Source organism: Mugil cephalus, chromosome 6, assembly GCF_022458985.1.
Source record: "Mugil cephalus isolate CIBA_MC_2020 chromosome 6, CIBA_Mcephalus_1.1, whole genome shotgun sequence".
Lineage (NCBI taxonomy): Eukaryota > Metazoa > Chordata > Actinopteri > Mugiliformes > Mugilidae > Mugil > Mugil cephalus.
In genome coordinates, this window is record NC_061775.1 from 10,612,883 (window position 1) to 10,640,855 (window position 27,973).

Sequence of the window (27,973 nt, forward strand, 5' to 3'; positions counted from 1 at the left end):
ATATACATAAAAACGTTAAACAATTTAGAAATGTATCGAATGAGCTGCAGTTAATTTTATATTAGAGATTATTCAAGCGGCAATGGTTGAACCCTGGTTGACAAGTTGTGGTCACGTGAGCGGCTCGCGCACGCCTGCCTGTTTGATGATAGTATCGCGCACATGATCGCGCAGACTGTACGTAGATGACGCAGTGAGCTGAGCTCCAGTGAAGATGGCTCCCTTTCCTGACGAGGTGGATGTTTTTACTGGCCCACATTGGCGAATGAAGCAGCTGGTGGGCCTGTACTGCGAAAAAGTATGTACTAATGACTGTTTGTCGTCGGTGTGGTGTTTTGCTGAGGAATACATGGTGGCGTATGGCCACTTGTGAAAGTGAACGGAAGCTAGCGGGTTAGCTAGCTGGTGCGTTGTGGCGGTGAGGGCTGAGTTGAGCCGAAGCAAATAAACGATTGTCTAAACATTGCCACTGGGACCCTATGGTATACCAGTGGATGGACTTATGAGTGTAACGCCAGTATTACATAGGTGTATTTACTTGGCCTGTACCGTGGAGCGTGTCTTAAGTTGCTCCCTCTAAAGTTTTTATAGCCCACTCCCTACTCCGCTAACGCGTGCATTCTTGATTGTTAGCTTAAATAACTTGCCAAGATCTCTTGTGTTATGCAACGTGTTTTACGTGTGGGACAAGTCTTAGTTCTGCTTGTCTGAGCGAAGGATACGTGACAGATGCAACGCGAGCTAATGTCCACGGCTGTACCACCGTACTGTAAGCTATCCCAAAGTACACTGCTGCTTTCATGTTAGCTGTCTGAGTTTATAGGCTACCATATCGCAGCTTGACGGCCAGCACCAGTTACTGTGCAGCAACACTGTTTATAGTTATTTCTGTCACATGGATCTCTGAATCAGAGACGCCCCCAGATATAATAAATAACTCTTGTTTTTGTTTTTCCACAGCTGTCAAAAACCAACTTCTCCAACAACAATGATTTCCGGTCTTTTCTACAGTCTCTGTGCGCCACCTTTAAGGAGTTCAAGATGCATGAACAAATTGAGAATGAATACATTATCGGCCTGTTGCAACAGCGCTGCTGCACTGTGTACAATGTGCACTCTGACAACAAACTGTCTGAGATGTTGTCTCTCTTTGAGAAAGGGCTGCACAGTGTTAAGGTGAATATACATTTTAGAAATTACTGTTGCAAGATGCACTTGTTGCATCGCGATGAAATGACTCAGTAGAAAAATACTATACTTAAGTGAGGTTTGCACAACCGCGGTGGGAGGACACCATCATTACAATAATTATTATGGTGGTCACACACAGACTGGAGCACAAGCGATGTCAGTTGTTATGTCCATGTTTACGTGTTAATTTTAAACACGGAAAAATATAACGTATCTATTCAAAATGGAGTTTAAAACAAATTGTCTTGCAAGTCTGTCAAGCTCAGACATCTTTTTCTTTTGTTTGTTTTAGCAAGAAAAATGCCCTTTGCCGAAGTTACAAAGCTGAACTCTGCAATAGAGGCAGGGTTGTTTATGTGATCTGCTTAACTGGAGACAAGCGTTATTGTTCTCTCTCCCAAAACCAAAAAAAAAAGGGCTTTCCAGAATAATGCAGTTGTCTAAATCTGAACTTCCCCTCTGCCAGTTTGGAAAAGAGAAAGGAACATTCTGTTGCTTTGGAGAGAGATCCTGCTTCCTGTCTAACAGAAAATATTTCTCCTGTAATAAATAATACTGCCACAACATTGTTTTAGATAAATGGATAATATCAAAGGATTATATTAAATTCACAATGATTGGCTTAAATATTCAGATTAAGAAAGTTAAAGGGACAGTCATCATGCCTGACAGTCCAGCGTCTGCAGAATGACCCTAAAAACGTGGTGTCATGATTACCTTGCTTTCTTCAGAAAGTCCCACAGCACGACGTTTTACAAAATGGACCTTGCACAACTCGGCACGTGTCAGCGGGGATGCAAAACTATGATGACGTCTTTGTAATCAAAATGTACTGCTCTCTGTTGAGTAAACTATTGGGTGTCCATTGTGTAGGGAGCAGTGTGTGAGTGAGTGTGAAGACCATTTTGGACAAAAACCATGAATTAATAATTGTAATGTGTTTTTAGAGTGAATACGAGCAGCTTAACTATGCGCAGCAGCTGAAGGAGAGACTGGAAGCTTTCACACAGGACTTTCTGCCTCACATGAAGGAAGAAGAGGAGGTATAAGTCACTCAAATTTCTTTTTGTTTTCAGTACAAACATATTTTAAGTAATTCATTTCCTAAAAATGGGTAAGACTAAATTGTGTTAGTAAACAACAACACTATAGAAATATTAGAATACATTGAAGGAAATGTGTCTGGTGATAATACACATAATTTCGACTGTTGCAAGCCGTTTGTGAACTAAGAAGATTGTTGCAGGTGTTTCAGCCAATGCTTATGCAGTACTTCACCTATGAGGAGCTCAAGGACATCAAGAAACAGGTGATAGCGCAGCACTGCAACCAACAGCAGGGCGGCTGTGCAGTCGAGGTGCTGAAGGGCTTCAGTTTGTGGAGCCACGCAGAGGAGCTGCAGAAAGCCTTCAAATATGCCGATCACGAGAAGACAGATTATGGTCAGTGAATATATTTACATTAATAATACGGTTAATAACTGTATTAGCTGCCAGTATCAGTTAAGATACATACTTGAACCTAAATGGCCTCTAGTGTTGTGGTGGATAATGTGGCCTCACTTGCCAAAACATTTGGTAAAGAAGTGAAAATAAATATGTTTTAATATAATGAAGCCAACCTGCACTAAATCTTAGCTTTATGACTTCAGTTTACAACACAATACAATTTATTAGTACTATAAACCACAGCCTCCAAAATGAAACCACAATTGAATCAACAGCTCTTTCAGTTATTTGAAATCAATTCTGAATCCACAGTTATATTAAGGTGCATTTATTTTCACTAGTGTTCCTAATGAACTTGCATGTGAGTGTAGGAAAATGTAGAATATTTGTTGAAGGAAACAGTATCAGGGCAGTGTTTACAAGTGATCTTGTCTGCTTCACAAAAGGATAAACTGTTTGATCATCTTGGTATTTGAGTCACTCACCAGCAGACCTGTTTTTGTCGTCTTCCTCAGAACTGGAAAAGAACAGAAATTCTTCAACCCACATCTCCAAGCTGCCCACAGAAATTATGCTGAGGCTGTTCCATTATTTGAGCCCTGAAGATCTGTGTCGGTGCAGTCAGGTGTGCAGCTCTTGGTCAGAGCTCGCCAAGACGGGTTCTTTGTGGAGGCACCTGTATCCTGTGCGCTGGGCCAGAGGTAGCCTCGAGTTTCAGCTAGAGATGACTTGCATTTTACACTCACATTTGTCCCAGTGGTGCATATCCTGCGGCGTGCCGTTAATAAAACAATGTGTGTTTCTAACGCAGGTGATTATTATAGTGGACCACCCGGGGATCTGGACCAGGAGCCTGATGAGGAGTGGGTGAAGAGTCGGGAGAACGAGGGCCGTGCCTATCAGGAATGGGACGAGGACGCTGATGTAGATGAGTCTGGTGAGGTTTCGTCTTCAGTAAAGTATTTTCCTTTGTTAGAGACTAAAATAGTCACAGGATAAAGTATTCACTCACGGTATGTGTGAATTTCACACAGATGCCACCACATGTGTATCAGTTATGTGCTATAGACACTTCTCTTTCACACCATCTTTAGCAAGCGTAAAAGTCATTTAAATGTGGTATCAATTTCTGCTTTGCATTGTTTCTGAAAGCATAACAAAACCATAGCTTGATTAAAAATGTGTTTTATCAAAGATCTTAAAACGAGGCATTCCTCACACCCTCACCTTCATTCACCTTCTTAAGAGTTTGCACTGATGTCAGATGATCTTCTCAGTCTGAAATAAAGCAGTGACAATGTCTACTAGTCCATTCTGTCAAGGTGTCAACTCATCAGCTCTTTACTGTAAATTCATCTTGTTCGTTGTCTCATCAGACATGTCGGGGAATAGAGGCGGCTCCTCGGCAATCAGCACTGCTCAGAGAGAGAAGAGGCTCCTGAACGGGATCATCCAGAACCTTCTGCCGGCCGTGGGTCCATCTGTCAAGTCCATCACTCTGGCATACAGCTCTACCGTCTCCAGTAAAATGGTGCGCTGTGCAAAATGCTTTATTTTGACACTGCAAATGACGTATGTCGTAAGTGAACTGTGAATATTCATAATTTTATCTTTGTCCTGTCCAGGTCCGTCAAATCCTCAGTCTCTGCCCCAACATTACTCATCTGGACCTGACCCAGACTGATGTTACAGATTTGGCCTTTGACAGGTAAATGTTAATAAAAAGGGTTTTTAATTTATTCACAGTTGCACCATGTGTCCCATGTGGATTATGATTAAGTGAGGTGGTTAAAATCCTAGGTCATTTTTTTCCGTGTATGCAGAAAACTCAAAGCTACGTTTCTCCTATCCTCCCTGTTCCAGCTGGTCGTCCCTCGGGGCCTGTCGCTCTCTGGAGCACCTGGATTTGTCGGGCTGCGAGAAGATCTCCGATCACACCCTGAAGAAGTTATCCGTCGGGCTGGGCGACGTCACGTCTCCCGTCGGTGTCGACAAACACTCAGACCGGCGAGCCAAGCTTCTCAAAAGCCCCACTGTTCCCATCACGCTCATGGATGAGAGAAACCTGCATCCGGTGGGGCGCAAGCGGCAGGCCATCATCTTCAAGCAGGGGACTGCCCGCTGGGGGGCCGCCTGCACGCCCACACAAGTGTGGGTCCTGGACACTTCGAACCTCGCCGACATTGAAGACGCCGCGGAGTGGAGCCGCCGCGGCGGGATGTCTCTCCCGGGCACGGAAAGCTTTGTCGAGACACAGCTGGTGGGAGGCTCGTGCTGCTGCAGGAGGAGGATGAGGCGCGGGCACAGGACTGGCTCGGAAGCCTCCTATTTGCATCAGCAGTACGCTATGTCTGGGGAAGTGTTCTGCGGCCACTCCACCTGCTGCACTACTGACACGGCCCTCAGGACTTTCACTGGGCCTCAGCACAAGTCAGGGACCACTAGAAAAAACACTGCAGAATTCTGGACTAAATGCTCTCTGCTCGGGGGCCTGCAGTGCGCGGAGTCTGAAAACAGGACTGACCGATCGGAAGCAAAACGCTCGCTGAGATTTCTCAGTCTCTCTGGATGTTATCAGATCACTGATTTGGGCTTAAGGTAATGATGTTTTCACATTCCCTTAACATGTAACAAATAGCATGTTTTCCACTCTCACTTGTTTTCTACATGGGTTTTATTTGGAGCTTATTTCATCAGAAACTAATGAGATGCAGTGAGATAAATGAGTCGCTATGTAAAGTTCCACATTCGATGCAGCTTCAAAACAACATTTAATAAGTGAGAAGTGTTATTTTCGGTGCTAGCTGAAGAGAGGATGATGTAATAAAACATGTGAGTCACCCGTCGTGGTAAACTCCTCCTCCCTGCAACCTTTCTCACGTACGCAGTTTGGACAAGATCCATTACCGAGTGTGTATTCACCCGTGGTATAGAATGGAAAAGTACAAGCGCATACGTGCGCATCGAGGCATATTTCTGTCAGTCATTAACTTAATTCAGATCATCAGTAAAATGCTTTACACGTTGCTGCTGTTGTAGTCAACCGTACAACCCTTTAACACTGGTTTATCAGTGTTCATCTAGATGTTCACACTGCTGCATGTTGCTGTGGGTGTAATGAGGCCGCATGGCGCTGTGTGTGTGTTTTAGGGCTCTGTCTCAGCGCGGAGGGCTTCCCGTCCTGGAGCACCTCAACCTGTCTGGCTGCCTGTTCATCACCGAGGTCGGGCTGCAGGAGCTCGTGTCGGCCTGTCCTTCCCTCAACGACGAACACTTCTATTACTGCGACAACATCAACGGTAACGCAAGCCAAACGCAAAATAGCGTGCATGCACATTATTTAGCGCTGAAGAGGTCGTGTCCTTGTTTTAAGATGTAATGGTGACTGTGCATTATTTGTGAGTAAACCCATTACAGTGTGTGTCAACTATAACAAACACCACTAACCCCACTCACATAGCGCGTCCGAGTGTAAGTAATCGGTGCTGCTGAGATGGGAGGTAAGTGGGCGTTACAGTAGCCAGCATGAATGATGCCTTCAGTGATGCCTTCAATGATGCCAGGCAGTTTATTAAATCATTCAAATATCATCGTTTCACCTGTCCTCCTGGATGCAGGTCAGTGTATAACCCCAGCGTGGTGTTTGTCTCCAGGTCCTCATGCAGACACAGCCAGCGGCTGCCAGAACCTGCAGTGTGGTTTCAGAGCGTGCTGTCGCTCTGGAGAGTGATCCCTGCAAGCAACGCTCTCCTACAATGTCACTTCTCCTTTTCATTGCACTTTATCCCGGGAATACCGTTTGCTGTATTTGTGTCACGTAAAAATGTTTCTTGACGAAACTGTAATTCTGCTCCTGTTATTTCCGCCTATATTATTAATGGAAATAATCCTTTAGATAAGGAAAACAAAAGGGGTGAAGTGTCTGCAAATGTACATTCGGGTTCCTTTTTTTGGGTTTGGAAATGTTAAAAAAAAACAAAAAAAACAAGTTCAGCACCAAGTAGGTAGTGTTTCCTGTAGTTAAACACATTTGTTTTGTCACAGACTAAACAGATTTACTTGAGTCTGCTTCTCCCCGCGCTGTTCACTCATTTATAATCAGCACAGTGACTGACTGAGAGATCGGGTTTTGTACTGAAGATGGGGATAAGAAAAATTAAACTGAGGAGGAGAGATTCTCTCTTTACTTTGAAGCTGACTGATCTCAGTGTCGGTCATATTGTTGACGGTTAGGGTCTGTACATAGGAATTTTGTGACTGCCCTGCTACAATACCCCGACATTGGCAAGGAAACCGTCTGAGTTTCTGAGGCGTAGGACTCGGTCCATGATGTCGCGGTATAGTCTCAAACATTTTGTCCCGAGTTTTTCACCAAAACTTTTTTTTTTTTTTTTTTGGCTTCTCTTTTCTGTTATGCACTCCACATGGACCAACGCTCACTGATTTGGACACAGCCAATGCTGAGGAGCTTTTAGAGAACCTGCTGGGGGGAGTAAAAATAATCATTCATGGCTGCAGCAGGATTTGTTTTCTGGTTTAAAGTCTTGCATGAGGTTCATTGGAAATGTTCAGTTCATAACAAAAGTATGTTGGAGTTAGAAACTGCAGCTGGTCATATTAATACTTACAAACAAGCCAGAGTAGTGTCTTAAACACATTTAAGAGTTAATTACATGTATTATACATATCCAACAAACTGCAATAAATCCTCTTTTTGTTGAGACTCTCAGACTTTTTTATTTAAAAATGTGATTTTAAGGTTATTTGTTTCATGGTGTATGGCTTTATCAGGCTGCTGTACAATGTTCCAATCAATTTCTATTGTGCCCATGTATGTAAATGTAGATTTAAAAAAAAGAAAAAACTTAATTGCTATTGCTCTGATACAGGTTGTGATACAGGTGGTTTCTGTGCACACAACATGTTTTCCAAAAAGTGTTATGTACATTAATTACACAAAGTAGTGATAAAACTAAAGCTCTTATGTACACATTAATACTATGAGGTGAGCGTTTCTTGCATCACGTGCGCATCAGTGAGGCGAGGTACACCCACACAGACAGGACGTTGTTGGGGTACGGGTGCACATACACGGCCAGAGCAAACTCCACATTTGACGCCTGAACGCTGTGAACTCCAGTGCTGTACACAGCCTCTATGATGGGCCGGATCTCAGAGAACGGCATATGCAGGGGGAATCCTGAAATCTGAGCACAAACAGATGCCAGTAAGTGGAGACTGATGATGTCAACTCTCTAGAGAACAGTCAGCAGATGAGACAACGGGTTGAACACTACTGATATAATACAGTGGCTCATTGTAGCAGATCTACCTTGTTGTCTCCCAGCAGGCTCTGCAACTCATGTCGGTGTCCCTCAGTCACGTCCTGTCCTCTGCTCAGCTCCAGTTTGGGCAGGAACTGTTTCAGGGTGCTGGTGCAGTAGCGGTTCCAGCGGGTCGGTTGCCGTGGGCGCCATTCCATAATCTTCTCCTTCAGAATCTTCTCGATTCTAAGGAGAGAGAGACGGTGCATGAGCGCGTTCAGCTCGTAGTTGCAGTCGACGCGACTCGGCGGGAGAAGTGACACCAGCTGTTTTAAACTTGCCTGTGCTGAAGCTCGGCTGCAGATGCTTTGTCCGTGCGCCGGTACACCAGCTCCTCTGGCTACAGACAGACAGTTCACAAATCAATAGACGGCACAGAAAGTAAAACTTATACAGACATGTTCAACACTCGCCTGCACACTGGACAGCCCAGGGTGGGAGAAGGATCGGGAGAAGAACGGTTTCCACAAGCTGGCGTTTGAGATGTCAAAGCTTATTCTCATCGGTGAAGTATATTCCTGAATGTTGAACCAAACCTGGACAAGACAGAAAAAACATCCAACCATCTTCTAAAAAACCCTACGTAACTATTCATTCTGCTCTTTGTTCACTCACGTTGTCAGCGTTGACCAAGCAGCCAACCGTCTGCAGCGGGCAGAAGGTGTCGTACTGGCCGTAGTACTGACCGCTGCTGGGGTTCCAGATGAGGTAGCGGCTCTGCTCGTAGGTTAGGACGTACGCTGTGGATCCCTGACACATCAACACGTGAGAAAGTTAAGCGTCCCTGAAAGTTAAGTGTAAAGCTACCAGGCCACCTTATTGGGTACAGAACGTCCTTACTTCTTCATGGCATAAATTCAACAAAGAGCTAGAAACAATTCTTAGAGTTGGGTCCGTATTAACATTAAAGCCTCACACCATGTGAATCTCCCATTCCTCCACATCCCTTTGAGATACAGTCACTATATCTGAATACAGTGAACTCAATGTCTTGTTCAAGAAACTAGTCTGAGGTGATAATAGGTTTGTGTGTGGGGAAAAAATCCCAGTAGATCAGCAGTTTCTAAAAATACCCAGACCAGCACACCTCGCACTAACACTACTGCCACATTCAAGGTCACATAAATCACCTTTCGTCTCTACTCTGGAGCTCAGTTTGAACTTCTTGATCATCTTGTCTACAGGTCTAAATGTACAGAGGTGCTGCCATGTGATTGGCTGATTAGATATTTGCATTATCAAGCAGCCAAACAGTTGTACCTAATGAAGTGGCCACAGTGTATTTTCAAAGCAGTGTTACATTCATCATATATAACCTCTGGTATGGCTGTGCCAAGTATAAGCCAGGCTTTCTTCTCCATAGACAGGAAGTAGTTGCACAACAATACAGCATGTTCTTCTTCATCTCCCGCTAGGAGGGTGAGGAATTGCTGTAAAAACAAACAAAAAATAGAAATCATAAGGTAAAAATGGGCATTTCTCCTCTTTGTACCATCAAAGCATCTCAAAAAAGGGTTGACTCACGTCGCAGGTGCTCCACAGGTCACAGGCGCCAGAAAACGAAACTCTGTCTGGCAGAGAAGGGATGAGCGAGACAAACCTGGCAACCAGGGTCTGTGCGGGGATAGATTGAGTAGACTTGAGTTTTTTCGCCTCAGGAGATGCAAGTCTAGAAACACAGTGAAAGAGCTGCATTTTTCTACCGTCAATACATTCACACTGACCGCAGTTTCCTGGGGGGAATTGGGAAACGCCTCCAGGAGCTCCTTCGGGGGCTTGAGCGGTCGAATATAACGCGTGATGAAGACCGTCTTCCCGCTGAGGTCTATGACTGTGGTGAGGCAGGGTCGGTCCGGGTGGCCCAGTGCTGCCTCCCTCTCAAATCTGGATGAAGCCTGCAGCAAACGCTCATCTTCTTGGCTGTCAAACTGCACGGGAAAATCTAATGTTACTGCAGATGAAACCAGCTAAAGGCTAGGTAGTATATATATAAAAAAAAATAAAAATTAAAAAAAACAGATGAGTGGATGAGTGTTCTAATGGAAGTGTTACCTTAATTTCCTTTAACTAGTACATGCAGCAGAGCAGAGCAAATCAGTGACACGAAGGGATGACAAACATGAAAACAAATTAATGGGAAGCTTGTAAGATACATAAAACGTAACATAACATAAGCCAAACATAAAACAAGAGCCATTTATAAGAAATAATAATAATGTATGATCATCTCTTGTACGTCTTGTTAAATATGGAGAGAAGCTTATCTGAAGAAATAAATGGAACGAGAGCGGGCGGCACAGTGAAGCAGAATGAGAAATAAAGAGCAGACGATCCATCCTTGAGGGCAGCACTTACCTTCTCCCTAATAGACTCTCCAGGCACCAGCTGCGGTTCCATAGTGATGAACAGTGTGATAAATGTTCCCTCGCTCAGGCTCCGCAAAACATCATAACCACCATTAGCGCCGTGGCTCCGCTCCCTGCTGTACCCCAGCAGCACGGCCGGCGTGTTCACTTTGAACGTCCCATCAATCTGCCGGAGGAAATTAAAAATAGTCGTCCGCAAGTTCAGGAAGGAACCGTTCAGCGTGACTCTTAATAAATGGCTCACCCTGGACTGAGAATAAATTGTACTGAAAGGAATCTTGACTGAGCCCAGCCAGTGCTTCTCCACCCAGGTCTGTGTGAACTTCCCCCGGTCTTTATCATTCTGAAACACAACACAAACGATGCAACTCACCAGTTTTGACGCGAACGCTGTAAGGACGGTGAAAGGAGGATAACTCACCACTCCAGTTTCATACACCACTTCATCAAATATGTTTATGAAGACTTCATCTTTAACTGACTGCAAGCTGGCGGTGCTGTAGTCTCCGTTTGGGGCACTGTCACAAGGAAGTTTAAGTCAGTTTGTTGGGTCAGAGTTTACACACACTTTTCACCAGAACCGCTACAGTTGTTTTTGCTTTGTAGTGCAGGCAACTCCGGTAGGTATATATGTACCCTGCACTTATAAGCAAAGCAACTATTTATTTAAAAATAAAAGACAAGCTACACTGCGGTTCACCTAAATGGCAGCTGCAGCTCCTCGTTCCAACATGGGTTTGGTCCATCAGCTGTGGTTGTTTGAAGGACTGTGCGCTGGAAGGAAACCTCCACAAATGGCCTCACTTGTATCTACATCAGACATAAAAACACGTACAATCACATACGGTGGCTACTAAATATGTAATATTTACTTATTTATTGCTTTAATAAATGGAATCACAGTCAATATAGTTTGTTTTTTTGACGAAAAACCCAAAGTGAAAACAATTGTCTACAAAGTAATGTCAGTTGATTACATTAATTAACGATAATTAATGTAAAATTAGTGATTAGTGATTGACTCTTCACTAGCTTTAAAGTGACTGACCTAACAGAGATCCAGTCAGTTAGCACTAGTAGCCTCACAATTATTTAAGTATTAAGTCACCCGTGTTTGGAAGGTTCAGCCACATATTAATGAGTGATCCTGGCTACAATTATGCCATGGATAAAAACTTTCAAGTCACTGATGATACCCTGGAGTTCAGTTAAATCCTTCACAAAGAAAAGGAAGGAACATGGCACAAAGTAACCTATTGTTTTTACAAGCTGAGCGTCAATGAAAAGAGGAGGCTAGAATGAGAAATAAAGGAGAGACTCTGCATACAGCAGAGGTCAAATGGAAGAAGGATCTTTGGTCGGACAAGGCTACAATGGAGCTGATCAGGCCAACAGACTAAATCAGTCTAAGCATGGTGGTGGCAGCATCATGCTGTGGCAATTACTTTTAAAGATAGAGGGAAAAATGAATGCAGTAAAATACAGGGAAATCATGGAGGACGGTCTGGCTCAGCCTGTAAGACATGTACAACTTAGAAAAAGATTTATTTTCTAACAAGACAATGACCCAAACCATACTGTGACATCCACACAAATAAGGTTTAAAAGCAACAAGGTGAATTGAGTGGCCCAGATGTCAGTCCAATATAGAATTTGTGGCTGGACTTGAAACATGTCCTTCAAGCCCAATCTCCAAGCAACCTGATGTGAAGGAGGTGAATACTTATGAAAACAGCCACTTTACATTAAACATTTTTTTTTTAAATCTGTCTATCTTTGTTGCCAAATGATATTGACCATGAACCCATTAGGAGAAAACTGAGAAACATCAAAGGGGGTAATACGTTTTATAGTCACTCCATGTCACGTTGCTGTCAGTTGTAAAGTTAGATGTACCGTACCTGACTCAGGAACCAATCGTTGCCCTGGATGGCAGTCTGAGAAGTCTGTCCTGGTTTACTGATATGAGAAAGCAATAGAAAGTGTCTTGTCAGTTCTCTGAAACGAATAACCGCATTATGAACTCACAGACACTATTCAAAACCGTTGCACCCACTTGGTCTGCGGCCTGCGGATGGGGATGTCATAGGCCCGGAGGATGTTGATGAGCAGTTTGATGTCTCCATCGGACAGATTCTGAGCTGTCACCTTCTTCCTTTCTTTCCTCCGAGGCTTCAGCGGCCGCTTGGGCTCAGCCAGTTTAAAGAGGTTTATCCCCAGAATCCTGAGTGTCACAAACAACGCACTCAACAAATCATTCAACAAAAGACAATGTCATGCAAAGTGTTAATTTAAAATACATTGTAGTGAATAAATAAGCCTTAATTCCAAGGGCAAATATTTCTAACTAAAATACTGGGCTCGGGTTATTACTAGAGATAGTACTCAGTCTTCCAGGAATTTGCAGCTTTGCAGTCACCTCAACATGTCACTCTCATGACGTTTGATGGCTATATGAGCAGTTGGAAAGATACATATCATATATGGAAATTTACTGTGTGAAGTGCAGGGTAATTTTCTGGTATCTCAAAGCATGTAATTCACAAATATTACAAATGATACATGCACACTGTTACAGTTGGTAAAATCACAACAAAGACAAAATGAAATACAGTTCACATTTGCTAGTTCTGTACATCTATGTATAGGACAAATAGTAAAGTGCACAGTTAACACAATAGCACTAAGAAAATTCTTAAATCTCCTAGTTTTATATAGTACATATATTGTTGTACCATTTTAGTGGTGTTAACCTACTAGAACAATATTCATTTTTGAAAAAATAATATTGTGCAACCATTTTGTGCAACAAATTGTGCAAGAAAATTCTGAGAGGACTGAATACTGGTGTGTTATCACTACTGCACTGGTACTGAAGGTACAAACTAAACGGATAAACGGAGACACAGAGGGCGGGAGGAAAAGAAATAAAAAACTCTACCAACATACCCAGGACCTGCACCACTGTTAAAATGCATAGCAGAAGTACAGCAGGAAAATGGAACAGAAAAAATGACAGCTTAAATAATTCAATAACAAAAAAAATATGTGTAGAGCAAAACCTGGACTGGCCCTGATATACATCATTATATCATTATCTATGAATCTGCTCAAATGTCATCGCTGAAATAAACGTCATCATCTCTCTCTTATCGTTACCACATGTTTTGGAACCTGCTCTAAAACGCCACCTTGACTGGTTCCAGAGGAGAGGATCACTGTCGTCCAGGGTGAACGCTGTGTTGAGCTCAACATCAAACAGACTGAAGCAGCACCAGGTCAAGGAGCATACTTACATCGCCGTGTGAATAATGCGGACCCTGTCACTGTTTGTGATGAGTCGCTTTGGCTGCTGAGCCCACAATTCAAGGTAATCCGAGTTATCTAACCTTCCCTTAACAACTGGAGCTGGGAGTTCAGGTAATCTATCATTTTTTTCAACGAGAGGAAGAGGCATGGGATATGCAGAAAATTGTGAATTACAACACAGAAAGCAGCAGCGTTTGGATTAGTATTTGGTAAGTGCAAAACAATAAAACACTCTCAGTCTGACACATGGCACGCACGGCACACAGAAAGATCAGCTCTTACAGATGGGACACGTGATAAATAATGCCGGGGAGAATATTTACCCAATGCTTGGTATCTCCTCCTCTACCACCAAGTCAGACAGGAGGTAGTGATGTTTTGCAAGAAGGAATCTGTTGATGACTGATTCTCTGATCTGTGGGAGAATGGAAACGTTATCACACTCGCACTCACGGCTATCGTGTGTTTAATGTCGGAGAAAGAAATGTGTTCATATTCGATGTGTCTGCTCACCTTCTGTAGGTATTTGGCAACTAAAGCTCTGTGTGAATCCAAATGTTCTCTGGTGTCAATTATCTCTCCCTCCTTCAACCTTTTTTCATATTCCTGAATCCAAACACAATAAGAAATTAGTCTCAAATGAAGCAAGCGCATCCTCATTCCAACACATCCATAATATTTTGCCACATGGTATATTTTTTTAGGAGGCTGACCTGGAAGACTTTATCGGTGACCTCCCTCTCTAGAGCAGGAACAAATTTATAGTTGCGAAACTCTGCAACTTCCTGGTTCCTGAGCCTGAGCAGGCGAAACCTTTTTGACTGCTCCAACTCTTCGTCGGTCACGAAGTTAAACTCCTCCTGCAGATGTTCTAGGCGGAAGTAATCTGGAGCCGTCACCTCTCCGCTGCTGGCTACCTGAGAAAGTCAGGCGCAGAGAAAGGTTAATCATTTGATTAACTCATTTTGTAAACGAGAGTATTCTTGCAGTATTCTTGTACACACCTTCAGCAGCTGCATGATGGAGGCATTCTTAGGATCATTAGGGTCCAGCCGTGACTGTGTGGCCCACTCGCCAATTTTTTTCATGTCATACAGTCCAGAGGCTCCGATGAATGTGACAGCATCAAGACGACCCAAACCACTAAGAGACAGACAATGATTGACATAAAGGAGAACATGCTACAAAGGGTAGGGAAGGACAAGCATAATAGGGAAACACTTAACATGTTTTAAACTTATTCCAGCCATTGGCTGATATTATTATTATTATTATTATTAAGAAATGATGCTCAATAAAAATATAAAAACACTAAGAAAAGATTATTCGCCCAGTACTTGAATAGCCCCGACACAGAGAAGCAGAAGTGTTTCAGATACTTCTGCTGCTGTAAGGAAAACCTCTGGGATTCTTTAGGAAACAGTCAGCAGTGGTGTACGTCATAGATCGGTCCTTTTAGCGAGACTTACCCGTGTATGCCACCTGGCTGTTGAGTAACAGGAGGTGCGAGCGGTACGTCATCCTCTCCGATTCCCCAGGAAACACAACACGACAGCTTCCCAGAGGTCAGCAGGATCTGTTTGTTACTGCCATCAGCCTCAAAGGAGAGCGGGACATCTGAGGACGTGTACAGAGCAAGTGAGAGGGTGGAAGGCAGAGACGGAGGCTGACAAGTAGATGCGTTGAGGACTAAAAGGTACGGCTGGAAAAGCTGTAAGCTCTAAGCTGTAAACTTATTTAGTTATTTGATTTTAACTCATCCATTCATACATGTATGAAGAGTAGGGAGCACATCATACAATCATACTACAGATGTGTACGGACATTTTTTGTTTGCTGACACAGGAGTTTCTTTTGGGATTAATGAAGTTCTATCTTATCTCATCTTAAGAGACTTGGACGTAGGAGGGAATCAAACCAGTGACATTATAATAGACTTAGACTTAGACACGCTTTAATGATCCATGAGGGAAATTGCTTAGTCATAGTAGCTTAATTGTTACAAAAAGATGAGCTTTTCTTGTCACTAGTCCACAACTGCATTTGTGGTGTGACATTTGTGGTATGAAATAGTTTCAAATTAAGATACTGACCACTTCCAACTCCCTCGTGGTCAAACATCACTCTCTGGTTGCTGCTGAACTCAAATTCTTCGACGGGGACGTTTCCTGTCAAGACTGAGGGCTCGGGCACTGGGACAAACACTTGAGCCAAAACTGAGCACGACAATCCAATCTCCTCAAACACCTACACATACACACAAAACACAGAAATGGTGAGAACACGCTACAGCAGTCAAATAAAATATGTTTGACAAAATATGTGGATTAAACAAAGTGGCTCAGCATTTGGTTACTGTACCTGTAAATTAATGCTTTGGGGGCAATTGACTATCTTAAGATTGAAAATCTGACCAAAGTGCGCCCTGAAGTCACTGTTGAGGGAACGGCTGTCGGTTCTGGAAACTTCTTTGTCGTTGTATAGGATCTTGACGAAAAGAGAGCGCCTCGCAACATCTTCTCTTCGAGCTACTTCAGCCCTAAAATATGGGGGAAAACAAACATGATGAAAAAAACATACACAGCACTGCACTTAGACAGACTTTAACGATTCATATGGGAAAGTTGCTTGGTCATAGTAGCTTAGTTGTTACAAAAAGATGAGCTGTTGTACAGCTGGAAAGAGTAAGGAATAAAATAAGTTCTGTAGTGTTCACAGTGGGAGCAGAGCTGAATCAGTCTGCCGGAGAACGAGCTCCTCTGCCTCTCTAAAGTTTGGTGCAGTGGATGGGATGAACGTCTCCAACTCCCAACCGATCAGTTTGTTTGCTGGCACTTAAAATCTAGTCCAGCTTCGTGTCATTTTGTTTTATTTATTCATCTTACTTTTCTCAAAACAAGCTAGCAACCTGACAGTGTGTGGGATAATTTCACTCGGATCTATTTGCTCTTTTCTTCAACATAACAGTAAAAATAAAATCCTCACACCTAGTTCTTGTTCAACAACCCCAACGTGCCCTCCACCGTGTTCCTGCTCATACCTGGGGCAGAGTTCGGTGGCGGTGATGTTTCCAGACGCTGACAGCTCGGGGATGAGAATGGCCTCGCCAGGTTTCCTGCGTATCCTGAAGGCTTTCTCCCTGACCCACTGCTCTATGGAGTCAAAGTCCGGCCTCTCAGGAGGCTCCGGCTTCGAGGGGCCTTCTTCGGCCGCCGCCTCCGATTCACTTGCTTCCTGATCTTCATCGTCTTCCTCCGTGTCGTCCTGCGCCAGGCTTTTCTTCTTTTTTTTCTTCTTCTTTTTGGCTTTCTGAAAACAGGCAGTAAGCGGTACAAACTGAAAGCTGTCCTTGTTTCAAACCAGACACTGAATCTTTGTCAGTTAAAGTGAGAAACTGATGAAGCCAAGCTACGACTGGTAAATAGGTCGGCACCTGTTTCCTTCTCCAGAGCTTCCATTCCTCCAGCTGTTTCTGGTACTCCGTTAACTTCTTCTGGTAGTCCTCATCATTCTCTACCTCTAATTCCACAACCTCTGCCAAGATTTCAGCTTCATACTCCCGCTCATCAGACGCCCGATCCACGTTCTCTCTGGAACGCAATACATTAATGAAATATACATATAGTTGTCTGATATACTAAAAATATCTCATATTGGAGGTTGTCAGTGGTGAATGCAAAGTGCTTTATTTAAAGGTTCGTGAGCTGTCAGTGTATCTGGCACGTACCTCCTGAGGAACAGCTTGTAGGGTGTGTTGGTAAACTTCTGAAACTCTCGGAGGGCCTTCATATCCTTCCACACTTTAACTATGTTCTTCAGCAGAGTCCTGTCTTTTTCTTGCTCGTTGTCTCGCAGCTGTCGAGTGTTCCTGCAGTCAGGCAAGGAAAACATAAAGCAGCCATACCGCTTGTCAAGGTGCCCGTGCTGTAAACGTCTCCGAGCTGAGCCAAGCTTGAAAGGAAAACCATCTGACGAACTCACCTAACCTCCAGGCTGTACTCAGAAATCCTCTGCTGCATGGCCTGACTGAGGCTCTGCCCACCGTGGATCTCCAGCATGTTCCGCAACGCACTCCTCAACCCATTTAACTAATGCAGAAAAGAAAAATAATCTCCAAAAATTCTAAATGTGTTCAGGAGTTGGGGTCAGCGGGATGCTGGCTTTACTATACACAGTGTGGAGGAGTTCACCTTGTCGGTGAGGTGTCCTGTGAGGTTATTGTGTTGCCTGGTGAGGTACTGATCGTACAGCTGGGCCAGACGGGACGCGAGGACGTGTTCGCGGCTGAAGAGGGGGTGATGAGAGAAGATCAGCCCAGAGACATCGACGTCGAGCTGGTAGTCGCCCTCAGGGTCTGCTGCTCCAGAAATGTACAGATTCGCATACTTGGACTTCACGGCCTGGAGAACAGAACAACATCATCCATCAAGCGCTGTCCTGGAAAAATGACAATCAGATTGAAATACACTTTGTGGGTGCGCCGTGCCTGCGTGTATCGAAGTATGTGAGTAGGCTTAAAGGCAGCATGAAATTGTTAGTGAGATTTATGGCACCAAAAGGGAGCGCTGTAATGAAAACGCATGTATGACAAGAATGTACCATGAACATGAAGCACAATGAACGCTCTGTTATGTGGCTGTGCCTGTCGTAAGAATTAAAAATACAGATTGCAACAACAAAACACTGGACAAACTCCAGTGACCCTGAACACTGTTTTTACTCTGCATCCTATATTGTCATATTTTCAAGGCTTACGTGTGTCACATTATGTATGTTTCCCCTAAGGGATAAATAAAGTATCTTTCTATCATGCACAAGTGTGAATAATGTCTGAGGTCAGCAGCTTCTAATAAGTAGGCAGAAGAGCTTACTCACAAAAAGAAATAGAAAACACAAATTAACCCATTATCAATCAACTTCGCCAATTTCAAGCTAAAAAAATATTTCATTGTTCTTTACAAGAAGTAGAAAACCCTGATCTACTCTGTTATTATCACTGACTTTTGAGTGTCGGTCAAACAAAACTGTTGTTTACAATTGATGGAGATCATCTCATCAGTTTCTGTCATTTTATTAGTCAAGTTGATCAATAATGAAAATAATCCATAGTTGCAAACACATCCTCTCTCTTGATTCTACAAGATCATATACATAAACATAAAGTAAAGTATTTAAAAGCCAGTTCTTCTTCAAAGGTAACTTCCCAGCTTGCACTACTTTGCATGCCCATGTCCACTTGGAGTATGGATGTCATGTAGCTGTATATTGTGGGAAGAGATATAGCACAGATGTGTTGGCCTCCACCTTTGCCCTATTCTCTGATAACAGACGCCCCCTCCTCCCTGCTGCTTTGAACCAAATGCCAAACTGCCCTTTTGCTTTTTTTCAAGATAAAGGGCTTAAGAAAGTAGTTAAATCTGTGGGAGAAACAACCTTTTCAGAGCTTCCTCAGTTCTTGCTAGTTCTCTGGATTTCAGGCTTTGAGTTCTGTAAAGCTTCTTCAACAGTTTTGATTTTTATCTGCGCTATAAAAACAAAACTGAATAGAATGAGGCAAATGAGGTGGTTGAGGTGAGAGTCACAGTGGGTGTGTGTCTGACCTTCCTGTACACAGATTGGAGTGCAGGGTCCAGGTCTTCCTCCATGTGGAAGAGAGGGGGCCTGGTGGATGATTCCTTTATGGGGTCAGGCAGAGCCATGATCCTGCCATCATCTCCAAACCACTTCTTCCCCTGGTCAAACACAAAAACAAGATGTGTAAAACTAACATTAAGGACAGCGTCTTTTTGAGTTTTTTGGCATGTCAGCTAATGTTACCTCCTCCATTTTCAGAATGCGATTCTCCAGAATGTTCTCATTGGTCAGTGATACAGGGGGCCTCTCCCCTACATAGAGACCCTCATCCTCCAGATAACGAGGCTTCATGTTTTCAGGCAGTTTAACAGAGGTGGGAACTATGAAAATGACACGCAGTTCCAGTTAATGACAAATTTTAGCATGTGTGAGTCTGAATGTGAATGAAGTAATTTAATATGTCGTATTATACCTGTTCGAAAGCTTGGCGTAAACAGGAGCTCACTTTCCCTTTGGACAAGTTTTCTGTAGCCAATATATTCTGCTTTCCTCACTTCTAAGAAATCCTGGGGAGTTTGGTGAATGATGAATAAATCCTCTTCTTCGTTTTGTACAAGAGGAGCTTCTTCACTCTAAAAGGGATGAAGAATACGTCACATTTACTTAGTTTTAGACAACCGAAGCTACAAAACACGACCTACAGCATTGTCGTTGGTGTGTTACCTGGCTTCTTTCCTCCTGAATCTCTTCATCCACTTCATCACCTTCGTGCTCTTCAGCTTCTCCTCCTCCATCTTCATCTCCGTCCTCCTCAGCTTTTTTGCTCTGCTTTTGTTTTTTCCTGCGAATCCTCTCAGGCTCATCTACGGGATCCGGCTCAAAGCTGAATGTGAAGAAATTGTATGCCTCCTCCGTAGTCGGTAAACCTTTCCCTGCCTGTATTCGCAAGGAATCAATTAATCAATACAGTGACATAAATTATTTGTGTATAAGGGATTTGGATTCAAAGTTAAGTCTCACTCGTCTAGCAGCTTCTCGGAACTTGACCCTGGCGCTGAGTGCAGAGGGGGCATCGTGTCTTCCTGCTCTGTCTGGATCAACCTGCGAAACGCCGGAAGTTGACCTCCACTGCTGGATGGGATTACATGACTCCAATCACAGTTGGATGAAATTAGTTGCTCACCTCTCTGTCAAACCTTGTAACAGTGTCTCTGTCTCTGAGGCTCTGGAGGCGACTGACTGGCTCAGGCGACGCTTCCTGCTGCTCACGGCTCACACCTTTAGGCTGGAACACAAGACATCAGGCGTCAACGCTTTTCCTGAACGACTGACAGTTACACATTTTTTTACACGTGTCTTTCAAATTCTCACTGAAACGCATAAATTTGGTGGTGTGAAACAAGAAAGTAGGTTCACCCTGGTTGCTTTCAGCTTCTCCTGTAAGCGTTGCGTCAAAAAGTCATCCAACTGCTGAGAGCTGGCACTGCTATGAGTCCTTGAGGAGACACCTAGAATACAAATCACATCATGGAACAATCACAACAACAAATGTGCCCAGTTTTGTTACCGACAGCTACGATTACTTCCACCATGCTGGCAATAGGGTCGTGAAATGTCAGACACAAACTACACCACAAATGTGTGTAGCTAGTGGTTAGAGAAGCACATCTGGGACCATAAGGTCACTGGTTTAAGATGATGTAGTGAATTATCAGGCAAAACCATTTAGAAATCTAAGGCATGCTATCAAACAAACAAATGTATTGTATGTCTTTATGTGCTGCAAAATAAAGGACCATTAAATACAGTTTTGCTACTACTACCTGAAATCTTCTTAAAGAATAAACAAATACATGCAGAAACACACCTCTGTCAGAACGAGCCGGAGTTCTTGGCAAAACCACTGAATCCTCCGACTTTCCAGCAAATCCCCCGTCGGCAGTGTGGGGCTGAACGGTGGAGATCTCCTCCACACCGTCATCCTGGGATTCCTGGTCTGAAGTATGCCCCAGTAGCTAATGAAAAGACCAACAAAAACAGCATGAACGCGTGGAAAGAGGTATGAATGGAATCACAGAACAACAAACCGAGGAGGCCAAAAGGAAGATGTACCCTTTTCTTCCGCCGCTGTCTCTCGGCCCTGAATGTGCGCTTCAGAGTCTCTGCTGGGTCTTCACTGCCACTGGGTTCCTGGTGTAACACAGGGACACGGATTAGGTTGACATCAACAGTAAAGCTGCACAGCACAGCACAGCACGGCTAGTTAGCGCTCTAAAGCAGGAAGAGGGTTAAGAGAATAGGTGATGGGTGTTGAACAGCTAGAAGCACACGCAGGGCAGCCACTACAGCTTACAAAACACACACCGACCTTCATGGCAGCATGGTGCTTCTCCTCACTCAACTTGGTAGACGGAACCAGAGCCTATCGAGCATACTTACATTTACTACTACGGTGTGAGCAGCTTCTGCCTGTGTTGTGTGTTTGTGATGATGAGTGTTTATATAACGACTCCTCGTGTCATGTTGAGTCTTGTCAAGAATGGTGCTTATTCACTCCGGTAAGTCCAACGAGGCTACTATCAGTCCACAATAACAAACCGTGGTAAACTGAGTTTCAGATGATTTAATGGGGTTAAAGCAAATTATTGAATGGTTTAAGTCCAGAATACATCACTGACATGATGAGTGAAAATATGCCCAGCAGAGATCTGAGATTCATGGACTCAGGTCAGATAGTCGAGCCCAGAGTTCAGACCAAACACTGTGAAGCAGCATTTAGCTCTTATGCTGCACACAGATGGAACAAACTGTGTGCATATGAGTAAGCTCTTTTAATGCACTTTAGCATTTTGATTTGTAATAATTTTGAAGAAATTCTGCACTTACTGTATGCTATACTTTAGTTCCCTCTCTATGTCTTTATTTCTCCTACCATAACTTATTGATTATAACACTTTTAAATTGTATGTCTTCACCCTTTTTAATGTAAAACACAATGAATTGCCGTCTGTATGAAATGTGCTACATAAATAAAGCTGCCTCGCCTTAAAACTTTTATAGCGTTACCTGAACGTCGTCGTCATCTCTGCTTTTTCCAAGAGTTTCTTGAAAAGCACGGCGTGTCTGTCGTATTTTCCCTCGGATGTCGCTGGAACATAAACAGAGGCGCTTATCTCAAAACGGGGCTAACGTTAGCTTAGCATCCCACTACAACGTACAGTATATGACTGCGATTTATGGAGTATACAAAAAGCACAATAACTACCTCGAGGTAGCCAGGGTGGCGATAATAGTTCCTTCCCTTAACTATAACTATTAGTTTGGAATAAAACTTGGACTTTGCTGCGGTGTTTACTTCAGTGCACAACCTTAGCAGAGAAATATCTTCTCTTGTATTTCTTAGCAAACGAACTCCGTTATCGCTGCCTAGTAACGACATAAACTACTTCCAGTCCACCTACCTTGAAAACAAGCGCCGATGCAACCAACCCTTTTAGCTGTTGTAAGGTTCCCATTTCCCATTCGTTTATTAGACTGTCAATCAAACAGCTCGTTGATGCTTGAGTTCGCCCACTACGGAATCCGAGAAGCCACAAATGCGCATATGCGATATTTTCCCCATTTCATTATTTAATTATTTATTTATTTACTGAATTGACTTCTGAACGGTATTTAGGCTATATGAGGATATATCGGATTTATTTCTAACCAATGTTTGAGATTTTTTATTTTTTATTTTTTTTTAGGTAGTCACAGTTTCTGATGTGTAGTGGTAATTTGTTCCAGGAATGTGTTATTACAAATACTATTATAATATTATTAACCTTCATATTTAAATGTTGCAACAGTTTTCCCCTTTTGCAAAAAGAAAAAAAAAACACTCAGACATAGCTGTACCTGCCACTCATGTTTATTTAAGTTACTTTATATCTCTTTTATATCCCACTAAAAAACAAATTATCCAAACACTTGTTCAAGATATGTATAATAACATTATTCTATATCCTTAGATAAGTCTCTATGCCATTACTATAACTAGCAGTACCAACATTTGTATAAAAATATAGTTTGGCTATATTAGCTCATACTGCATTATAATCACAGTGACTAGCAGTTTTAGATTTGTGTTGTCTGTGTTCTATGCATAGTCCTCTGCAAGTGCGTCGAAGTAGTTTGTATCTGCATAGAGGAGGAAGCCAGAGAACAAGCTGTCAGCCCAGGCAGGGTCTGAAAATAAACCGTTTTGATCTTGATAGAAGATTTCCATCCACACCTCATCCTCTGGGTTCAGGTACATGACCGTGGAGCCAGATGCCACGTCATGGTTTCCTGTGTTGGCGTCAAAGGTTTTGATGCGATACTGACCGTTCTGCACCAGACCAATGGCCAGGTGTTTGTTAGCCAGTGTGATATCGTAGGAGAAGTAATAAATGCCTGGGTACGCGCAGATGAACTTGCCAGTCTGCGTGTTGTAGTGCCCGCCTTCGTTAAAGAGGACCTTGTTGAACTTGATGGGTATTTTCTCTGTGGGGTAGCTGCTGGTGATTCCCACAGAGAAGGCAGATTTGGGCAGCAGGCTGCCGCATTTGCAAATTCCTGCTGTCCCCTGCGGCCCTCGTTTGCCCTTTTCCCCTTGCTCTCCGTCGCGACCTGGAAGACCAGGCGGGCCCACGCCTCCGTTCTCTCCTGTGGGGCCCCGCTTCCCCGGAGGACCCCGGTCGCCTCGTTCTCCGATCTTACCTGCCGGGCCTACCCTTCCCTTCAGCCCTGAAACAGAAGCATCACGTTTATCAGTCCTCGAATTATTGCCTTTTCCTGTACAGTCTGATGTATGAATCAATTCCGCCCTCGTGGAACCAGATTATTGAAGGACTAATAAACTAATGGAAACTCGGTGTCACGTATTAAGTCACCCTTGGAACGCAGCCACCTTCACATTTGAACAGGCTCAGTTCATCGCAGCTATCTTACGCTGTATGCTCCATCAACTCCGTCAGCTCCATCAACACCGTTAATATCCCGGAGCTAGGAAACACGCAGTGTTTGTTTGTGCAAGCACAGTGGGCTTTTCTAAATTAGTAGTTTCACGTCCTGCTGCAGGTGTTTGTCTGAATTCTTCCGCCCACACATAATGGAAAACACAGGTGAATGACATTTATTTACCCCCGACAGATTTATTGCACTGCATTTCAGCTGGACAAGGTAAACCTTATCAGATATTAGTCTGTCAATGTCAGAGTTCAACATCTTACAGATATAATGTAACTGATATAAAGCACATTAGGGAAACATTAACCGGGTGTTTAGATGAAGCCAATCCCAGCTCTTATAGAAATGTAGACTGAGCCAGCTCAGCCTCTCCTAAAACTGATAATGGGTGCGCAGTTTGAAATATACTGGACCAGCTGCCGGATGGAATTATCTGAGGTAAAAACTGAGGTAAAATGTCAAAATCAAACACGGGAACTCGTAATTGAGACGTGTGTTTTTTGTCCTTTACTCAAAGCAAATAATTTTCGCCCTGATCAAACATCAGTCAGAGCTGGCAAATGCAGCTTGCGTTTGTGTGCGACATAAATATTGCGCATTTGAAAGCACGCTTGAGCTGCTTTTACATTTAAGAGCACGGAGAGCCATTATTGATTTCGCTGTTTTAAAATGGTCAAACAGTGGAACTGTGGCGTCACTTCACTGCTTCCTGAAGGCTACAATCAAAGGTGCCTCTTTATAACGTGAAGGCTGCTCACGTTATAAATCCCTAAGAAGCTCTGGAAAGAAGCAAACGTTGAGGTTCTTTTTGTTTTTGGAGGCCCGCGGCTTGTCTGCAACCAAGTGTCACTGATCTGTTTGCTATTTTAAACAAGTGTTAGTTTGTCTGACGCTTTGTTTTCGCAGCAGTGAATTCCTCTTCCCTCTCATGCTGGCTGTCAGATAAGAAAGCCTTCCCGTGCGCCAGCTTTTTCTCTTCTCCCATAGACCGCCAGTGTTTCCTTATCAACACACATTCTGCATCTGTTCATACTTCATATTATACCTGCGTCTCCCTTTTCTCCCTTTTCACCCTTCCTGCCATCTCTGCCATCTCTTCCTGGAATACCCACATTCCCATCTGCTCCCGGGGGCCCGCTGGGACCAGGCTTGCCGGGCGGCCCCGGCGACCCGGGGACACTGCAGATCAGTCGCGGTGCTCCTTTGTGCTTGGCCTCAAACAGCTGTCCAAAGACACAGTGGCACAGGCAGACTACTCCCATCAGTGCCCACATCTTCAAATCTGCAGATGCAAACAAGGTTTAGAGAGAACATTTTATTCGCTTTAGAAAGGATCTGTGCTTCTCCTGATAGTAGATATCCAAAAGTGGAAGCATTTCATCCAAGTAGCTCCTTCGGTCGTAAACATCTGTGGGTGGCCGTTGCTTCTTGTTACAAGAATCCCATCTGGCCTTATGCTCTGTTTGATCACAAATTAGATTCGCTGTCTGCAGCCATGACAACAGCATTGTGGAAACTGATAAAGGGACCGGCTCAAGAACCAGATAGAACAACTTACTGATTCTATCACGAGTCGGGAACAAACCGGTTACAGAGCGTAGTCATGTCAGCTTAACTGGTGTTCCCAATAAAAACCCAAACTTCCCGTCTGTTATTTAGAACCTAAGAAGCCACCTAATGACGGCAAAAAAAAAAAAAAAAAAAAAAAAAAGTCCAGTTGCCTTTGTTCCAGCTTTTTTTTTTTACCATAACCTGGATGACCTTTGCAGACAACTTGAGCAGTGAGACAGAATCAGCAAGTTGTGTTACCAGGTTATTGAGCCGGTCCTCATCGGTTTTCACAGTCCTGCTGTCGTGCCTGCAAATGAAGCACATCAGTGAATTCACAGCCATGTGTGATCGAATACAGCGCGAGGCCAGATGTGATCCTCGTAACGAGGAGCGAGCGGGCCGTTTGACATTTTCTCACACGCCGATGTTCTCATCCTGCCACAGAATTGCCTGTGAGGGACGTCAAATGAGAAACCTTTGTCCCGCTTCCAAGCGTCCTCCTTTTTTTTTTTTTTTTCCCCCTCTCTCTAAAACATTCCCAAGCTATGACACAACATCCAGAACAACTTCTGTCAGGGGAACCCAACCAAGAAGCACTTGCACCCGAGCAGGCATTTACACACTGGTGTCGCGCAGAGACACGGTTTCGCCTCCGCTTGACTGGCAGCAGATAACCATGTAATCTAAACGCTGGTGATGAACCGGCCGCGGGCAAATGAGTGACACCCTTTCTTTCCTTTCTGGCAACTGTTCACACATGGATACGTAGCATTCCATAATCATGAAATCACATGTACGCTGACAGAACGCGTTCTTCTGGGGTGAAAAATGTTCAGTGTTCACAAAGGTTAGCTGCAGAGTTGTTGGTTTGATTAATGCAACTGCTCGGCCTTCGCGGATAAGCCAATGTGGGTGTGAGAATGCACGTTCAACATCTGCCTCTGGTCGGTGGGGGCGTTGGAACATACGAGTCAGGTCTACAGAGAAGGTTCGCCCCTTGCCTGTCTTTAAAAAAAAGAACTGTGTGCTCCTCTTGCGACACGTTTTCCTCTGCCATTAAACACTTGTTTTGTGTGTCAGCGCACCGCCGCCGCCACATCAGGCTTCAGCGATGCGCGCACGCTGCTCGGCAATAAAAAAAACGATGAGATAAACAGGAAGGACACACAAAGCAGTTTTCTGCACGCACACACACGGCGGGAACAGGCCGAGGCTGCTCGGCACATCTCCCTCCGTGTCTTCAGTGTTGCATGTTTTTGATTTAGGGTGTAATGAAGTGGTCACAGAGCCAGTGAGAGGTCCTGTGAGAGAGGAACCTCGCCCGCTCCACTCTGCAGCAATGATGTCAGCATTAGTGAAACAGCTATCTTTAAGGGGGGGGGGGGGGGGGGGGGCTCATGCACACACAAGCGCTTGTGCAGACACATTCAGGTCCTTACAATACGAGCTACACTTTTTTTTTTTTTTTAAATGTTGCAAGAAATGTTTCCTCTGAGTGCAGTTCTGTTTATTTATAACATGCATGTCATTCAGATCTCAACTGAAAAGGCTGTTGATTTTCATTGTATCAGTTTCTATTATTATTGGCTGTAAATTGTCTGTGTCCACTTTGAGTAATAGTCCCCGAGGCGTTTCTAACTAATGTCAGATTCAATTCTGATTTCTTGTTCTCATGTGAATAAATAAATAAAGAAAGACAGAACAGGTAACACACTTTTAAACATTTGTCTTTAAAGGGAATGTTTACCGCATACTAGACGACATGCCATGCACCTACACATGCCTAAAATGCTTGCAATAATAATATTAATAATAATAATACACACTTGTACAGCAGCTTTCGGTGTTGTCCATCCTTTTTGTTAACATTCTGCCTGAAAGATGTTCTGTGACAGTCACCCCATGACCCAGACAAACACATTTAACTAGTCTTCTTACCCAACACTTGGCAGCTGTTCATCTGCAAAGCTGATTGCAATCCTCGCTGTGCCCGTCCTCCCTATCTGCTCTGAGTCCAGTCCTGTTCACAAGCCGAGTCCTCGCTGAACATGTTACCCTCAGTCATCTGCGCACGGAGCTCAGCTGCTCGGTCGCTGGCAGCGTCATGTGGAGCAGCAGCAGCGGCGGCAGCAGCAGCAGCAGCCTGGACTCACTCCATCCAACTTTGCCTCTTTCCCTCCCGCTCCTCCCTTTATCCACTCCCTTTTCTCTCTGTCCCATA

General features: G+C 43.8%; 3 protein-coding genes across 6 annotated transcripts; 1 reads left to right on the forward strand and 2 right to left on the reverse strand.

The window, feature by feature from the left end:
* Nucleotides 1–147: 147 nt before the first annotated feature.
* On the forward strand, nt 148–7,362 carry fbxl5 (F-box and leucine-rich repeat protein 5). 2 transcript variants are annotated; one of them, XM_047587143.1, is made up of 11 exons: nt 148–298; nt 961–1,176; nt 2,139–2,234; nt 2,438–2,633; nt 3,155–3,340; nt 3,451–3,576; nt 4,016–4,170; nt 4,265–4,347; nt 4,503–5,237; nt 5,790–5,938; nt 6,293–7,362. In XM_047587143.1, the coding sequence occupies exons 1-11, from the start codon at nt 215–217 to the stop codon at nt 6,367–6,369; spliced, it is 2,103 nt and encodes a 700-aa protein (XP_047443099.1). In that variant the 5' UTR covers nt 148–214; the 3' UTR covers nt 6,370–7,362. The 2 variants fall into 2 exon arrangements, with proteins under 2 accessions (XP_047443099.1, XP_047443098.1); XM_047587142.1 differs by having other exon boundaries at nt 5,790–7,362.
* cc2d2a (coiled-coil and C2 domain containing 2A) lies at nt 7,351–22,655 on the reverse strand. 3 transcript variants are annotated; one of them, XM_047587139.1, is made up of 40 exons: nt 22,478–22,655; nt 22,279–22,360; nt 21,581–21,634; nt 21,325–21,402; nt 21,080–21,227; nt 20,629–20,720; nt 20,396–20,497; nt 20,233–20,313; nt 19,936–20,148; nt 19,685–19,844; nt 19,456–19,592; nt 19,239–19,370; nt 17,829–18,038; nt 17,620–17,726; nt 17,366–17,506; nt 17,072–17,228; nt 16,679–16,947; nt 16,000–16,177; nt 15,732–15,885; nt 15,108–15,255; nt 14,643–14,781; nt 14,352–14,555; nt 14,152–14,244; nt 13,962–14,053; nt 13,626–13,754; nt 12,386–12,553; nt 12,231–12,288; nt 11,030–11,139; nt 10,751–10,847; nt 10,574–10,672; nt 10,319–10,495; nt 10,016–10,030; nt 9,688–9,891; nt 9,488–9,577; nt 9,280–9,393; nt 8,579–8,713; nt 8,377–8,499; nt 8,245–8,303; nt 7,972–8,149; nt 7,351–7,846 (listed from the first exon to the last, which is right to left on the reverse strand). In XM_047587139.1, exons 3-40 carry the CDS (start codon nt 21,584–21,586, stop codon nt 7,661–7,663), a joined length of 4,983 nt encoding a protein of 1,660 aa, XP_047443095.1. In that variant the 5' UTR covers nt 21,587–21,634; nt 22,279–22,360; nt 22,478–22,655; the 3' UTR covers nt 7,351–7,660. The 3 variants fall into 3 exon arrangements, with proteins under 3 accessions (XP_047443095.1, XP_047443096.1, XP_047443097.1); XM_047587140.1 differs by lacking the exon at nt 13,626–13,754; XM_047587141.1 differs by lacking the exon at nt 10,016–10,030.
* Nucleotides 22,656–23,104: 449 nt separating this feature from the next.
* Nucleotides 23,105–27,909, reverse strand: LOC125009478 (complement C1q tumor necrosis factor-related protein 7). The gene is made up of 3 exons (XM_047587483.1): nt 27,691–27,909; nt 25,247–25,483; nt 23,105–23,979 (listed from the first exon to the last, which is right to left on the reverse strand). The coding sequence occupies exons 1-3, from the start codon at nt 27,710–27,712 to the stop codon at nt 23,351–23,353; spliced, it is 888 nt and encodes a 295-aa protein (XP_047443439.1). The 5' UTR covers nt 27,713–27,909; the 3' UTR covers nt 23,105–23,350.
* Between the last annotated feature and the right edge of the window lie 64 nt (nt 27,910–27,973).

Excerpts from the sequence above, each read along its gene's own strand:
- fbxl5 (XM_047587142.1), top strand. The coding sequence starts at position 215 with ATGGCTCCCTTTCCTGACGAGGTGGATGTTTTTACTGGCCCACATTGG. Across the intron at positions 299-960 it reads TGGGCCTGTACTGCGAAAAA|CTGTCAAAAACCAACTTCTC; the intron begins GTATGTACTAAT and ends GTTTTTCCACAG. Across the intron at positions 4,171-4,264 it reads CTACCGTCTCCAGTAAAATG|GTCCGTCAAATCCTCAGTCT; the intron begins GTGCGCTGTGCA and ends TGTCCTGTCCAG.
- cc2d2a (XM_047587139.1), bottom strand. Across the intron at positions 16,948-17,071 it reads AGCTCTGGAGAAGGAAACAG|AAAGCCAAAAAGAAGAAGAA; the intron begins GTGCCGACCTAT and ends GCCTGTTTTCAG. Across the intron at positions 10,848-11,029 it reads GAGCTGCAGCTGCCATTTAG|TGCCCCAAACGGAGACTACA; the intron begins GTGAACCGCAGT and ends TCCTTGTGACAG.
- LOC125009478 (XM_047587483.1), bottom strand. The coding sequence starts at position 27,712 with ATGAACAGCTGCCAAGTGTTGG. Across the intron at positions 25,484-27,690 it reads GAACAGCTGCCAAGTGTTGG|ATTTGAAGATGTGGGCACTG; the intron begins GTAAGAAGACTA and ends TTGCATCTGCAG. Across the intron at positions 23,980-25,246 it reads GGGAGAAAAGGGAGACGCAG|GGCTGAAGGGAAGGGTAGGC; the intron begins GTATAATATGAA and ends CTTCTGTTTCAG.